We start from the raw sequence: 17050 nt of genomic DNA on the forward strand, positions 1-17050 counted from the left end.
TGCCCATGTTCACTCGTATATGTGGGCAAAACTATTAGGTCCTTCCGGGAACGGATCTCTAATCATCGTTCAAATATCAGACAAGCACTGAAAACGGGTGGGTCTGATAAACCAGTTGCTCGACACTTTGTGCAATTTAAGCACCAACTAACAGCTCTGCGCTATATGGTGATTGACAGAGTACCACCATTATCCAGAGGCGGCGATCGAGCGAAGATACTTTTACGCCGGGAAGCCTTCTGGATTTACAGATTGGAGACTGTCTTTCCCAAGGGTCTAAATGACTCAGTACATTTCAGTATCTTTTTGTAAACCAGACACAGCATATGTTTTGGTAATTCCACTCATTAACGTATCTAATTTTCTCTTTTTTTTCCTTTTTTTCTTTTTTTTCTTTAAAAATTTTTTGTGGTGTATTCCGATCAGTGAGTTCTTCTCTGTTACATGATCCATATATTATATTTGTTTAAAAGATTGGTATTACTACTATTACCATTACTATTATTGTGAGATGTGCAGGATATTTTATGTGCTTTATCACTTAACCCAATGTTAGTTTTATTATACTCCTCACCAAGTATGAGCATAGATGATTGATGACCTGGATATATTATGCCATACTAATCCGTCCTTCGATTTATGGATATGATACAATGTTGCTAATGTGTTCAATAAGAGACCGTGGGTCATCTGACGCGTCCGTATGTATCATCTGGTTACCTTGGAGATGATTTGCCTCTGTGACGCTTTGTTAACTACTCACGTGATTCTACACGTGTCTGCGTTCCATCTCGGCCGGACTGCTACTTCCGCTTCCGCTAGCGTGCGTGTCACCAGCGGTAATGGAGTACAGCGCGGCTGGGTAAGTTTATTGTGATTTAGCACTACATGTAATGGATTTAATAAATGTTGGTAGGTGGGAGGTTTTTTATCTATATTATATGTATTAGACAGCAGTCTATTTTATTCTGTGGTGCGGTGCACGGGTACTCCGGGTTTTATGTATGATTTCGTGAATATTACTGTGGCTATATAAGGGTGAACTATGTATGTATCAGTTGAACCTTGAAAATGGTCCAGTAAGGACCGAAACGTCGGTGTGACTATTATGTCTGTGCTACATTAAACCCTGCTTGACTACATGAGCCGTCTGGTGAGTGCACTCCTTTCAAGATTATATGTATATATATATATATATGTGTGTGTGTGTGTGTATATATATATATATGTGTGTATATATTATTGTGTGTGTATATATATATACATATATATATATATATATATATATATATATGTGTATATATAAAGGTGTGTGTGTATATAATATATATATATGATTTTAATTTTAAATCTTAGGGCCCCCCTGTCTTAAGTACCCCAGGCCCCCCGAGGCCTTAATCCAGCTCTGATCCCGGGACCCCCTGGCCGGTGGACACTGACATCACTAGCTTACCCTCTTATACAGCAGCAGAACCAGGAAGCCAGAATGCTAGCAGGACAGTATGCACAGTGCAGGCAGAGATACAGGAGTATCAGGTTTCATGAGATATCGAGGGAGCTTTCTGACCAGAGGAGAGATAGGAGAGTGGAAAGAGCTGCACTAATAGATATATCTGCAGAATCAATTGATCTGCAGATATATCTATGGACGAGGGCAGTGTGTTGTGCATACACACTGCCCGATCCGTCGGGGACTGACGTCATGAACTGGGCGGGCGTGTACACACGCTCGCCCAGTTCAGCTGTCAATCACCTCCGGCAGCCGCAGCATGTGTACGGGCGGTCGGCCGACCGCCCCGTACACACACAGCGACGCGCCAATATATCAGTAGATATATTGGCCGTCGGCTGTGCTGCGCAGCCGACGCGATACGTCTGTGAACGACTGAGTTCACAGACGTATCGGCCGTACACACTGGCCGACGGACCCGCGATATATCGGCCGTTCAAGAGAACGGCCGATATATCGACCAGTGTGTACGGGCCTTTAGTGACACAGTGATCCCAGCTTCTCCTCCTCCCTGCCTGGGTGTCTAGGTGCAGTTTAACCTTTAATCTACAGTAATGAGGGTTTAGAGAGAGATCTCCTGAGTCCTGTCCCAGTATGTAAGTAGTACAGAAACTGTGGCTATTCTTGCATGTAACAAGATAAAATATAGATTTTTTTTCTCTCTATGTTTATTCTAAGGTTAAGTTGTCTTTGTTCCACTACAAGAAAATTTGATAAAATAGCTGTCTCTCAATTAGGTGGAGCACAGTACCCAGGCATTTAATATACAACATTGTTTTAAATTTAATATACACAATCCATATGTCCCACCATAACCCATTCCAGGAACGACAAAATGCTCTCTGTCTAGCCTTCCCTCTTAATTTATGATTGCAATCACCTGTGTTGAAATACCTTTCTTATCAATTAAATAGCTCAGCACAGATGACGTCAGTCATATATTAAGAGGAAAGTCCAGGTAGGGAGCACTGTGTCACTCCTGGAATGGGTCATGTTGGGAGGTATGCACAATCTAATCTATCCTCTCCCCTCTTCCACCGGGGCCCCCAGTTTTAAATGCCCCGAGCATTCCCAAGCCATAATCCGGCCCTGAGTCAGTCAAGAATATGACACTGAGTGGCATATTTGTTACATCCCATATCTGCTAAGGTCCCTCTTCTTCGATCCTGGGGATACACAATATTTGAAGGTACCCCCTGAATAAGGGAGTTTTGGGGGATATCCTGCAAATATTCTTTAATAAATCCCTATTCTTACAAGTTTACTATCAACAGGATGAATCTATCCCACATCCTCAAATACTTGTGTTCGTATTGCCATCTAGTGGTTAAACATGGAATTGTTATTCTTAATGTATTTTGTTTTGTAGATGCAGAAATTGGTAGTAATATCAGCTCTTCTAAGTACAATAAAAGTGGCATAATGGAAGACTCTGCAGACGAGAAGATTTTAGAGTCTCAAACACCTCTACAATCATCTGGAAAACCATTTGTAATAGAAACTGCAAGTTTAAGCGAATATGCTAAATATGTTCTGAGAACAATTTGCCAACAGGTAGAAGTGCTTGTACTGTACTATTAGTTTTGGAGTTTGAATGTTAGCAATTAATACAACCTGACTTGAATATTAAAATCACTGTATTGTTTTCCCTTGGTGTATAGGACTGGGTTGGAGATCATTGTTTGAAAGAGCCAGAGAGACTGTGTACAGATAAAGATCTCATTCTGGATCCTGTTTTGTCAAATAAACAAGCACGTAAACTACTACAACTGATTTGTTATCCTTATGGAGTAAGAGAGTCGGTAGAAGGAGACAACATACAAAGGCTCCATATTAAGAATATCCTGCAGGTAGTATCATATTGGAAGTGCTAGCTATGGCCATGATCAATGCAACATTTAGCCAGTCACACACTGTCCATTTCAAACTATTGTTTTGCTTCTTTCTGTCTAGAGTCTTCTATATTGTTTCTGTTGATACTGTACACAGGAGTTGTGTTATACATCTGCTTATAATACCTCTTTCACACGTAGCCTTTCTACCTGGGTTTTTGCTGGGGCTTGCAGCTGGACCCTGGTCTCGTGACCCTGTTCGGTACCAGGGTTATTCCCGAGACTGTCCCGGGTCGTCTGCGGTCTGAAAGACATTTCACGGGTCACAATGACCTGGGTCGTGCTTAACAGGAGCTGATTGGCGGGCACAGTAGCTAGAAGACCCGGGTCAGTTGTGAACGGCAATGACCCGGAAATAACCCTAGTCCATCATCGATGTGTGAAAAGTGATATGTACTGAAACCCCAGCTTCAACCCGTACTCAGTGCCCTGGGTCCTAGCCCGGTTAAAGCAGGGGTTTATGTGTGAAAGTAACTAAGTGCTAGACAATGTGCACTGATTTCCTTTTACTAATTGGAGTATTTATGGAAACAATTATGTCCATAAATGTTAGAAGTAATTGGATTTTGCACACCATCTACCTACTGTAATCTGGGTTACAATGTGGGAGGTATAGTGAGGAATTTTTAGAGGATATAATATGGAAGATTCAATATAAGGATATAATTAGGGAAGCCAATCCTGGGACATTTTTTCAGTCCCAGGATTCCAGGGATCCAGGGATTGAGTTGGACAATGAAAATATTATTTCTCTAACGTCCTAGTGGATGCTGGGGACTCCGTCAGGACCATGGGGAATAGCGGCTCCGCAGGAGACAGGGCACAAAAGCAAGCTTTTAGGATCACATGGTGTGTACTGGCTCCTCCCCCTATGACCCTCCTCCAAGCCTCAGTTAGGTTTTTGTGCCCGGCCGAGAAGGGTGCAATCTAGGTGGCTCTCTTAAAGAGTTGCTTAGAAAAAGTTTTTAGGTTCTTTATTTTCAGTGAGTCCTGCTGGCAACAGGCTCACTGCATCGAGGGACTTAGGGGAGAGATTTTCAACTCACCTGCGTGCAGGATGTATTGGATTCTTAGGCTACTGGACATAGCTCCAGAGGGAGTCGGAACACAGGGCTCGCCCTGGGGTTCGTCCCGGAGCCGCGCCGCCGACCCCCCTTGCAGATGCTGAAGATGAAGAGGTCCGGAACCAGGCGGCAGAAGACTCTCAGTCTTCATCAGGTAGCGCACAGCACTGCAGCTGTGCGCCATTGTTGTCAGCACACTTCACACAGCGGTCACGGAGGGTGCAGGGCGCTGGGGGGGGGGCGCCCTAGGCAGCAATGTATAATACCTGTATGGCGAAAAATACATCACATATAGCCCTTGAGGCTATATGGATGTATTTAACCCCTGCCAGATATCTAAAACTCCGGAGAAGAAGCCCGCCGAAAAGGGGGCGGGGCCTATTCTCCTCAGCACACAGCGCCATTTTCCCTCACAGAAAGGCTGGTGGGAAGGCTCCCATGATCTCCCCTGCACTGCACTACAGAAACAGGGTTAAAACAGAGAGGGGGGGCACTGATTTGGCGATATGTATATATATTAAAATGCTATAAAAGGAACACTTATATAAAGGTTGTCCCTGGATAATTATAGCATTTTGGTGTGTGCTGGCAAACTCTCCCTCTGTCTCCCCAAAGGGCTAGTGGGTCCTGTCCTCTATCAGAGCATTCCCTATGTGTGTGCTGTATGTCGGTACGTGTGTGTCGACATGTATGAGGAAAATATTGGTGAGGAGGCGGAGCAAATTGCCTGTAATGGTGATGTCACCCTCTAGGGAGTCGACACCGGAATGGATGGCTTATTTATGGAAATTACGTGACAAGGTCAACACGCTGCAAGCCGGTTGACGACATGAGAGGGCCGGCGAACAAATTAGTATCTGTCCAGGCGTCTCAAACACCGTCAGGGGCTGTAAAATGCCCATTTACCTCAGTCGGTCGACACAGACCCAGACACGGACACTGATTTCAGTGTCGACGGTGAAGAAACAAACGTATTTTCTTTTAGGGCCACACGTTAAGGGCAATGAAGGAGGTGTTACATATTTCTGATACTCCAAGTACCACAAAAAAGGGTATTATGTGTGAGGTGAAAAAACTACCTGTAGTTTTTCCTGAATCAGATAAATTAAATGAAGTGTGTGATGATGCGTGGGTTTCCCCCGATAGAAAATTATTGGCGGTATACCCTTTCCCGCCAGAAGTTAAGGCGCGGTGGGAAACACCCCTCAGGGTGGATAAGGCGCTCACACGCTTATCAGAACAAGTGGCGGTACCATCTACGGATAGGGCCGTACTTAAGGAGCCAGCTGATAGGAGGCTGAAAAATATCCTAAAAAGTATACACACACATGCTGGTGTTATACTGCGACCAGCGATCGCCTCAGCCTGGATGTGCAGAGCTGAGGTGGCTTGGTCGGATTCCCTGACTAAAAATATTGATACCTTTGACAGGGACAGTATTTTATTGACTATAGAGCATTTAAAGGATGCATTTCTATATATGCGAGATGCGCAGAGGGATATTTGCACTCTGGCATCAAGAGTAAATGCGATGTCCATATCTGCAAGAAGATGTTTATGGACACGACAGTGGTCAGGTGATGCAGATTCCAAACGGCACAAAGATGTATTGCCGTATAAAGGGGAGGAGTTATTTGGGGTCGGTCCATGGGACCTGGTGGCCAGGGCAACTGCTGGAAAATCCACCGTTTTTTACCCTAAGTCACATCTCTGCAGAAAAAGACACCGTCTTTTCAGCCTCAGTCCTTTCGTCCCTATAAGAGTCATATCTGCCCAGGGATAGAGGAAAGGGAAGAAGACTGCAGCAGGCAGCCCATTCCCAGGAACAGAAGCCCTCCACCGCTTCTACCAAGTTCTCAGCATGACGCTGGGACCGTACAGGACCCCTGGATCCTACAAGTAGTATCCAAGGGGTACAGATTGGAATGTCGAGAGGTTTCCCCCCTCGCAGGTTCCTGTAGTCTGCTGTACCAATGTCTCCCTCCGACAGGGAGGCAGTATTGAAAACAATTCACAAGCTGTATTCCCAGCAGGTGATAATAAAATTACCCCTCAGACAACAAGGAAAGGGGTATTACTCCACACTATATGGTGGTACTGAAGGCTAGGTGAGACCTATTCTAAATCTGAAAAATTTGAACACTTGCAAGGGTTCAAATCCAGATGGAGTCACTCAGAGCAGTGATAGCAAAGAACAAGGGGACTATATGGTGTCCCGGGACATCAGGGATGCTTACCTCCATGTCCCAAAATTTGCCTTTTCTCACCAAGGGTACCTCAGGTTCGTGGTACAGAACTGTCACTATCAGTTTCAAGACGATGCCGTTGGATTGTCCAAGGCACCCCGGGTCCTTACCAAGGTAATGACCGAAAGGAGGATTCGTCTTCAAAGAAAATGGACGACCTCCTGATAAGAACAAGGTCCAGAGAACAGTTGGAGGTCGGAGTAGCACTATCTCAAGTAGTTCTACGACAGCACGGGTGGATTCTAAATATTCCAAAACCGCAGTTGTTCCGACGACACGTCTGCTGGTCCTAGGGATGATTCTGGACACAGTCCAGGAAAAGGTGTTTCTCCCAGAGGAGAAAGCCAGGGAGTTATCCGAGCTAATCGGGATCCTCCTAAAACCAGGAAAAGTGTCAGTGCATCATTGCACAAGAGTCCTGGTAAAAATGGTGGCTTATTACGAAGCGCTTCCATTCGGCAGATTTCACGCAAGAACTCTTCAGTGGGATCTGCTGGACAAATGGTCCGGATCGCATCTTCAGATGCATCAGCGGATAACCCTATATCCAAGGACAAGGGTGTCTCTCCTGTGGTGATTACAGAGTGCTCATCTTCTAGAGGGCCGCAGATTCGGCATTCAGGATTGGATGCTGATGACCACGGAGGCCAGCCTGAGAGGCTGGGGAGCAGTCAGACAAGGAGTGTGATCAAGTCTGGAGAATTCTCTCCACATAAAGATACTGGAGCTAAGAGCAAATTTATAATGCTCTAAGCTTAGCAAGACCTCTGCTTCAAGGTCAGCCGGTATTGATCCAGTGGGATAACATCACGGCAGTCGCCCACGTAAACAGAAAGGGCGGCACAAGAAGCAGGAGGGCAGTGGCAAAACTGCAAGGATTTTTCGCTAGGCGGAAAATCATGTGATAGCACTGTCAGCAGTGTTCATTCCGGGAGTGGACGACTGGGAAGCAGACTTCCTCAGCAGGCACGACCTCCACCCGGGAGAGTGGGAACTTCATCGGGAAGTTTTCCGCATGATTGTGAACCGTTGGGAAAGACCAAAGGTGGACATGATGGCGTCCCGCCCGAACAAAAAATGGGACAGGTATTGCGCCAGGTCACGAGACCTTCAGGCGATAGCTGTGGACGTCCTGGTAACACCGTGGGTGTAACAGTCGGTGTATGTGTTCCCTCCTCTGCTTCTCATAACCAAGGTATTGAGAATTATAAGACATAGAGGAGTAAGAACTATACTCGTGGCTCCGGATTGGCCAAGAGGGACTTGGTAACCGGAACTTCAAGAGATGCTCACAGAGGACTAATGGCCTCGGGAGCTAAGAAGGGATTTGCTTTCAGCAAGTACCATGTCTGTTCCAAGAGGAACCGTGGCATCGGCCTTTAAGAAAGGACCTGCTCCAGCAGGGACCTTGTCTGTTCCAAGACTTACCGCGACTGCGTTTGACGGCATGGCGGTTTGAACGCCGGATCCTAAGGGAAAAGGCATTCCGGAAGAGGTCATACCTACCCTGGTCAAAGCCAGGAAGGAGGTGACCGCACAACGTTATCACCACATGTGGTAAAAATATGTTGCGTGGGTGAGGCCAGGAAGGCCCCACGAAAAAATTTCAACTAGGTCGATTTCTGCACTTCCTGCAAACAGGAGTGTCTATGAGCCTCAAATTGGGGTCCATTAAGGTTCAAGTTTCGGCCCTATAGATTTTCTTCCAGAAAGAATTGGCTTCAGTTCCTGAAGTCCAGACGTTTGTCAAGGGAGTATTGCATATACAGCCCTTGTGTGCCTCCAGTGGCACCGTGGGATCTCAACGTAGTGTTGGGATTCCTCAAATCATATTGGTTTGAACCACTCAAATCTGTGGATTTGAAATATCTCACATGGAAAGTGACCATGCTGTTGGCCCTGGCCTCGGCCAGGCGATTGTCAAAATTGGCGGCTTTGTCTTACAAAAGCCCATATTTGATTTTCCATTCGGACAGGGCAGAACTGCGGACTCGTCCCCAGTTTCTTCCTAAGGTGGTGTCAGCGTTTCACCTGAAACAACCTATTGTGGTGCCTGCGGCTACTAGGGACTTGGAGGACTCCAAGTTGCTAGACGTTGTCAGGGCCCTGAAAATATATATATATATATATATATATATATATAATTCCAGGACGGCTGGAGTCAGAAAGTCTGACTTGCTGTTTATATTGTAGGCACCCAAAAAGCTGGGTGCTCCTGCTTCTAAGCAGACTATTGCTCGTTGGATTTGTAGTACAATTCAGCTTGCACATTCTGTGGCAGGCCTGCCACAGCCAAAATCTGTAAATGCCCATTCCACAAGGAAGGTGGGCTCATCTTGGGCGGCTGCCCGAGGGGTCTCGGCTTTACAACTTTGCCGAGCAGCTACTTGGTCAGGGGCAAACACGTTTGCAAAATTCTACAAATTTAATACCCTGGCTGAGGAGGACCTGGAGTTCTCTCATTCGGTGCTGCAGAGTCATCCGCACTCTCCCGCCCGTTTGGGAGCTTTGGTATAATCCCCATGGTCCTGACGGAGTCCCCAGCATCCACTAGGACGTTAGAGAAAATAAGATTTTACTTACCGATAAATCTATTTCTCATAGTCCGTAGTGGATGCTGGGCGCCCATCCCAAGTGCGGATTGTCTGCATTACTTGTACATAGTTATTGTTACAAAAAATCGGGTTATTATTGTTGTGAGCCATCTTTTTTAGAGGCTACTTCATTGTTATCATACTGTTAACTGGGTTCAAATCACAAGTTGTACGGTGTGATTGGTGTGGCTGGTATGAGTCTTACCCGGGATTCAAGATCCTTCCTTATTGTGTACGCTCGTCCGGGCACAGTACCTAACTGAGGCTTGGAGGAGGGTCATAGGGGGAGGAGCCAGTACACACCATGTGATCCTAAAAGCTTGCTTTTGTGCCCTGTCTCCTGCGGAGCCGCTATTCCCCATGGTCCTGACGGAGTCCCCAGCATCCACTACGGACTATGAGAAATAGATTTATCGGTAAGTAAAATCTTATTTCATTCATGGCCCAGCAGCACAGGCCCACAGGTAAGAAAATAAATCCTGTGGGCCTGTGCTGGGCCATGAATGTTATTTTATTCCTGTGGTGTTACAGTGACTCAGCCGGGCACTGACACCACAGTTATTAAATAAATAACATTCATGGCCCAGCACAGGCCCACCGCCCCAGCCCCCCACATAACACAGAAAATCATGACCCTCCATTGCATCCAACAAGTCCCCCCCCCTCCCCCCCCCGAAATAAAATAACTAAGTAACAGACTCACCCAGTCCTCCTCCTTCTCTCCTCTAAGAGAAGCAACAGGGTCAAGAGGGGCCCAGGCAGCAGGAAGTGGCACTGTCTCACTGGGCAATAGGGCTGGGCTGGCCAGTGTGGCAGTGGTCTGCATGGGGATGGCCATTGAATACTTTTACCATTGATGGTATATAACCAGATGGTTATACAACATTGATGGTAGCTGCTTGCCCTATGGATTCCCCCCCCTTACCCATTCAATAGTTTTCAGTTGTGCTTTTACTGTACAGGGCATTCAATAGTTTTTAGTTGTGCTTTTACTGTACAGGGCTGCTAGGCTGTCAGCCAGCAGCCGTGCACTGACCTCACTGCTTACTGTGTGTGAGAGCCGGGAATGAAATGTCATGGCTCTTGCATAAGCTGAGCTGTCGCTCACAGCTCAGCCCCGGCTTCGCACTGAAACAGTGGTAGCCTTCGTGCATGTGCATAATCAACAATGTTAAACCATCAACAATAATGTACAGAATAGTTGCCTGCCATTGATGGTTTGTGACATCATCAACAACGGGGCAACACTGATGGCCATCCCTGGGTCTGCAGCAGCAGGGCTCCCTCCTTCTCCTGAGTACTGTATCTGACTCCCGCAGCTCGCTATTATCGGCAGTGGCACTCAGACTCATTACAGTACTGCTGCCCGGCTCAGATGTTCTGACTAAGTGAGCAGCAGCATGCCAGTCCACCTCCGCTTCATATAAGAATGCTATCAAGCGCGGCTGAAGGAGAGGGCCGGTGTGGGGCTACACTGCGTGATCTCTGACATCATGCAGCACAGTGCACAGCCAGTCAGCGCCTGAGCCCAGTACTCAGGTGCTCAGCACTGCCCCGCAGTAAGAACAAACAGCACATGTGCAGAGCAATACCGAAATCCTGGGATTGGAACCTCCAATCCCGGTATTCAAATTCTGGTAATTTTGACCCCAAATCCTGGGATCCCTTCGATCCCGGAATTGGCCACCCTACATGTAATAATCCAGGGAAGTGTCACTTCAAAGAGAGCATACCTCGTGATTCGGCTTAAGAAGGAAAATATCATAATGCTGAGTTTTAACATTGTTCAAGAACTCTGCTTCTTTCCATATCCGAATGATTGTGAAGGTATGCGGTTTGAACAGCAGCACATTTTTTTTTTCCAGATAAGCCAACACCTGCTGGTCCACTGAGCAGCTGTGCAAGGCCCCACAATTCTAGAGGCCGGGCGGTGGTCACACATTCAGAGCAGGGAGGCAGCATTCTCTACCTGCCTCTCAGTCTGCAGCCAGACAGTGAATGGCTATCAGCATTCTGATTGGTGGATGGCTGGGTATGCATGGTCCCCGGTGCATTGCTTTGCTCAGGGCCTACAATGCTGGTAAGATGGCCCTGGGGCCTCTGTGTCCAATATTAACAAAGGACACTGATGTCCTGTCCTGCCAGCCTTGCCATGTGGGGAGATCATGGTGTCAGAAGCATTTCTGTATGAAAATACATTTATCTATACAGATAGTATTTTCCTGCCGATATAACTCTGCAATACTCTTTATACTCTTGTACAAATAATTTGAATTAAAATCTATTTTAATAACTTTCAATTTTCCTCTGCATTTACTTAGAACCTCGAGCAGTGGACACTCAGACAGTCGTGGCTAGAGATTCAGCTGATGATCAAGCAATGCATGAAGGAACCTGTTAGTACTTTATCTCTAGACTCCACATAACATTGTATGTAAGAGATCATGACTTTTTATTACCCAGAATATTATGAAAACAGCATGATTAAACCATTATTATATTGCGTTGTTACAGGGCTCTAGTTCAGTGACTGAGATGAATACGCTTTTGGATAATATAGCAAAGGCGACAATAGAAGTCTTCCAGCAGTCTGCAGAACTGAACAGCAGCTCCAGTAACCCTGGCAGTGGTCTATTCAAGGCAAGCTGTGCTGGACGTACTGAGACAAACAGTGCAAGACATAATGGGAAATCTGCCATCCTCAGGTAATTGTCTCATTATACTGCCACATGGTCTCTCACTCAGTGCAGTGAATAATGTTGATGTGGCTACAGGTAACTGGACAATGCAGTTCAGATTTGTGGACCAGGGAAAACAGGCAAAAAGATACAGAAGCTATTTGGCTACAGGGTTATAACACTGTGAATTTGTGTTGAACCATAACTGACAATATTTTCTCTATCCAGCTCATCTGAACGTAGGGGCGTTTGGCTTGTGGCACCTCTTATTGCTAAATTACCAACCTCAGTCCAGGGTAGAGTGTTGAAGGCTGCAGGAGAGGAACTGGAGAATGGACAGCACTTGGGGTCATCCTCCAAGAAAGAACGCGATAGGCTGAAACAAAAAAGGTAAGCTACAGTATAGCCTGGACATTGATATGTTGATAGTACTGCTTGACAAGACATAAGGCGAAAGACAGCAACAAAATAGAGCTATCAGACATAATAACTTTGCTTATTGGATGCATTTTAGTTTTTTACTGATAAACAGAAATATTTCCACACACTGGTATTATTCCACTTTGCATAATTGACAACATTTTGATTTTAAACTAGGAAACAGCTGGCAGTACCCTGATCAGCCTTGGCCTTGACCTGACTTGCAACTTGCAATAAAGTGGTGACTGCCCAGGTACTGGACTGGTCAGTAGGGTGGTATTTTGCCAGGAGACACCGTCTGGTGAATAGGGACTGTGACATGAAGAGGATAGGGATCTGGGTAGTGATTGCAGGGATTGGCACTATTATCTGATGGAGGACACGCACTGTGGACTGTATATCCGGAGGAATTCTGTAGGATGGGTACAATGAGCATAATTTAAGGAGGAGAGATACTGTATGTGGGGGGTTCACTACGATATGCCGGCGGTCGGGCTCCCGGCGACCAGCATACCGGCGCCGGGAGCCCGACCGCCGGCTTACCGACAGTGTGGCGAGCGCAAATGAGCCCCTTGCGGGCTCGCTGCGCTCACCACGCTACGCGCGCCACACTATTTTATTCTCCCTCCAGGGGGGTCGTGGACCCCCACGAGGGAGAATAAGTGTCGGTATGCCGGCTGTCGGGCTCCCGACGCCGGTATGCTGGTCGTCGGGAGCCCGACCGCCGGCATACTGAAGACCACCCGTATGAGGGGAATACTGTATTCACATGGATCAGTATCTGAGGACAATAAAGTCCATAGACATGCTCTGAGGGACAGTATCTAAGGAGAATATATACCGGGGACTCTCGCCTACAGTCAAAGTCACAACTCCATAATACCCCTTTCAGACCGCCAGCTTTGAACACGGGTTATTGCACATGAGCGCGCATAACCCATGTTCAGGTGCGGTCTGAAAGGTGCCAGGGGAAATATCCTGGGTCAAGCCGGTATTTCAACCCTGGTAGCGACCAGGGTTGAACTCGAGTTCAACCTGGCTCACTGTGCAGTGTGAACGGGAGCTGGGTCGATGCGACCCGTTTCCCGTTCACTCTGTGTGGACGGGCGGCGTTTGGAGATCATGTGATCTCCAAGAGCCACCCCCGCTGCGTCATCGCTGATGTCACCAACCCGGCAATATGCTGGGTTGCAGACGGCGGGGGTCCAGAGGCGGTTTGCACACTGGAAGCTCCCGTTTCAGGCTACCGGATTCAACCCGCCTCAGGCGGTCTGAAAGGGGTATAATTCGCATTAATACAGCACCTCATTTCAGTGTGTAAAATTACAATCTAAAAACATTAAAATACATTTATTGTAAGATATTACTTTTAATGTTTCTTAGAATAAGATTTATTCCGCAATGAACCCGTACCTAATTGCTGAGAGGATAACTGTGAGCTATAACAATTTGTGGCCCTCTGTTCAAGGTCATTTGCTTAATAGAGTACTCCCAAGAAAAAACAAGCACAGCCCTGCGGTAGATCTTCTGTAGTAATGAAGCAATTACTGTACTTGAGGCTGACGTTGATTTGTCTCCCGTAAAGCATGTCACTGCTGAGTCAGCATCCGTTCCTGTCATTGGTGCTGACCTGCTTAAAGGGCCAGGATGAACAGCGGGAAGGGCTCCTGACATCGCTACAAAACCAAGTGAACCAGGTACAGCCATTCTATAAACCAGCACAGAGGCTAGTGCTATCATTTATGTGCTCAGTCATAAACAGCTACAATTACATTGAATGCAAGAATAGTGCACAGTCACAAAACAAATGCAAAGTCCTGTTTATAAACCTGAAGAATCTCTCTCATCACTGGTACCTGCTGCAGCACATTCCTCATAGCAATAAAGTAAAAAGGTCTTTGAACAGCATAAAAATATTAAAAATTATTAGAATATCCAATCAGTTATTGCCCACATAGGGCCTCAGTTACTGTTGGTGCATTTTGCACACGGAGACGCTCATTCAGGTGTGGTTGCAAAGTGGCTATTGTGTGCACATCAGTCAATGCTTTTTTACTGCGCAGGAGTCTGAGCTTCAGAGGGTACTCAATTAGTGCAGTTTTTTCACCCAGTCGAAAAAACCCCAGCACTTTTCGCTAGTGATGAGCGGGTTCGGTTTCTCGGAATCCGAACCCCCCCGAACTTCACCCATTTTACACGGTTCCGAGGCAGCCTCGGATCTTCCTGCCTTGCTCGGTTAACCAAAACGCCCCCGAACGTCATCATCCCGCTGTCGGATTCTCGCGAGATTCGTATTCTATATAAGGAGCCGCGCGTCGCCGCCATTTTCACTCGTGCATTGGAGATGATAGGGAGAGGACGTGCAGCGTTTTCTCAGTTTCTGTGTTCAGTGTGCTGCACATATCTGTGCTCAGTGTGCTGAAAATATCGATGTTCTCTACCTGAAAAATGCTCCATATCTGTGCTGCATTGTAGTATAGGAGGACAGTGCAGAATTTTGCTGACCAGTGACCACCAGTATTATATAGCAGTACGGTACAGTAGTCCACTGCTCTACCTACCTCTTTGTCGTCAAGTATACTATCCATCCATACCTGTGGTGCATTTTAGTTGTGCGCAGTATATATAGTAGGAGGACAGTGCAGAATTTTGCTGACCACCAGTATATAATATATAGCAGTACGGTACAGTAGGCCACTGCTCTACCTACTGACAATGCTAAATTCCTTTGCCTTATAACAACCCTTTATGAAGCTAAGAACACTGTACGCTGTTTACTTAAGAAGTACCGTAATGGTACGCTAGTTGCGTAACGATCGCTCAGCCGTAGGCGAGACGCTCAAGCGTCACGTTCGCTCACGGCCCAGCGATCACAGGACACGTTATTGGTTATGTCTAGGGTAATGATTCGCTATGGCGTAGTTTACGCTCGAGACCACGAGGAGGTCACCAGCGATGCAGACGCTCACAACACTATACCTTTATGATAAAACCTTATACCAATGAAATACACTGAATACCTTAATGTGAGTACAGGGTGTAAGTGCAACCTTGTGTAACCTGACTAACTACAAAGCTGCTTGAGCGTCACCGACGCTCAAGTGAACACTTAACACTATAGAAAATACACAGATACTGGTTTAGGTTCCAAGGCCTATTAACTGTAATATGTCTAATATACTTGTAAAAGGGGATAACAGTACAAATGATACACTACAATATAACAGAGACTTCCTAACCACAGAACTAAACAATAAATACAAAAAGACAATACTACACTGACCTAAATGCAATACAATACAATACTATCTAATACAATACAATACTAGCCTAGTCTAGGGGAGATATGAGAGAACAGAACAGAGAGAGAGAGAGAGAGAGAGAGAGAGAGAGAGAGAGAGAGAGATATTGGCTCACAGAAAGACAATGATAACGGAGAGAAACTTACGCACAAAGGGTATGATCGCCTGCGCCTCGATATCCAGCTCCCGGCTATCAGCAGATAGCCGTTGATGAGAGAGTGAGCTGGATGTGGTCGGCCTGCCTATTTGTGCTGCTCACACACAATGCAATCTATTGGTCCCTACAGTCTCACTGTCCATTGGACGCAGGAACTCGGCTTCGCATTATAACAAAGGTCACAAGTTGATTCATATCAGTGGCCCTGGTTATGCAAAACAATGGGTGATAACTAACACATTCCTGTCTTCTGGAGGGGGTATTGTTTGGCGAATACAAAACAGAATCCTGTCTGGGTTCTGTTCTATATTCATGATGTCCACTTTCAGTTGAGACAATGACATCTCAGCCCTCATTCTCCTGTATACAAATCCAGCCCCATTTGTAAACACAGGTGTTGACCCTCCTCATTGAGTCTCAAAAGCTCAGTGTAATTAAAGACTATTGTACTCCGTCTGCGGGAAAGATACTGATTTGGAGTACAATTGATCTTCAATTACTATTCCTGTGTTTACCTTATGCATGTGTAGAGATGAGGCCCTCTTAACATGCAAACTATTGTTTGGGGGATCTCTGAGGTCAAAGAGACATTTGAGACCTACTGATGCCTGTCTCCAACTGTTCAGATGCATGACTAAGTAAGGACAAATAATAATGAATAAATGGACATAACTTCTTATGTCCATAACTATTCGCACGAGCAATTAATCTGCTCCAAACCAACACCGGAATATTGCTATTTAAATACTCTTCCGATAGGTACCAAACACCACTGTCTGACTCCTGTTAGACCCTTCGCACAATACAAAGAGGGATTCCTCCGTTCAGGGACATTCTATATTAACCAAACTTTCAGAATCTATCAAAGGGACCATAATCTATAAACTACATTAATTGTGAACATTTGTAACGAATGAGTCGCACGCTACGACTACATAAACTCTACCGTAAATACGCATACCGCGCCTGCGAGTGCACGTTATTGCGGGTATGCGAATCCACGGGAGAGCGCATGCACGCGCAGCGCGGACCAGTGTGCGGTGCAAATATGGCAACGTGCATTGAGACATTTTTCTGACTTTGACAGTCCACCCTTTGGCAGTCAATAATAACTGCCATAAAACATTTAAGGAGAAAAATGTAAGTCAGGGGTTAATTGATTTCCATGGTTGGGTAGGGGAGGAGAG

The 17050-nt window shown here is 46.1% G+C and overlaps 1 protein-coding gene across 8 annotated transcripts in view; it reads left to right on the plus strand.

Annotated features, from left to right (window-relative positions):
• Positions 1 to 17050, plus strand: part of MED12L (mediator complex subunit 12L) — a 1138385-nt gene that overhangs the window by 929745 nt on the left and 191590 nt on the right. For all 8 annotated transcript variants that reach the window (XR_010175887.1, XM_063916060.1, XM_063916058.1 and 5 more), the window contains 6 exons: positions 2880 to 3064; positions 3172 to 3360; positions 11628 to 11702; positions 11821 to 12011; positions 12213 to 12374; positions 13990 to 14101. Coding sequence is in view for 7 of the 8 variants with exons in the window: in XM_063916060.1 (XP_063772130.1) it covers positions 2880 to 3064; positions 3172 to 3360; positions 11628 to 11702; positions 11821 to 12011; positions 12213 to 12374; positions 13990 to 14101 (914 nt within the window). In the remaining variant the exon portion in view is untranslated. The remainder of the gene's footprint in view (positions 1 to 2879; positions 3065 to 3171; positions 3361 to 11627; positions 11703 to 11820; positions 12012 to 12212; positions 12375 to 13989; positions 14102 to 17050) is intronic.

Source organism: Pseudophryne corroboree, chromosome 4, assembly GCF_028390025.1.
Source record: "Pseudophryne corroboree isolate aPseCor3 chromosome 4, aPseCor3.hap2, whole genome shotgun sequence".
Classification (NCBI taxonomy): domain Eukaryota; kingdom Metazoa; phylum Chordata; class Amphibia; order Anura; family Myobatrachidae; genus Pseudophryne; species Pseudophryne corroboree.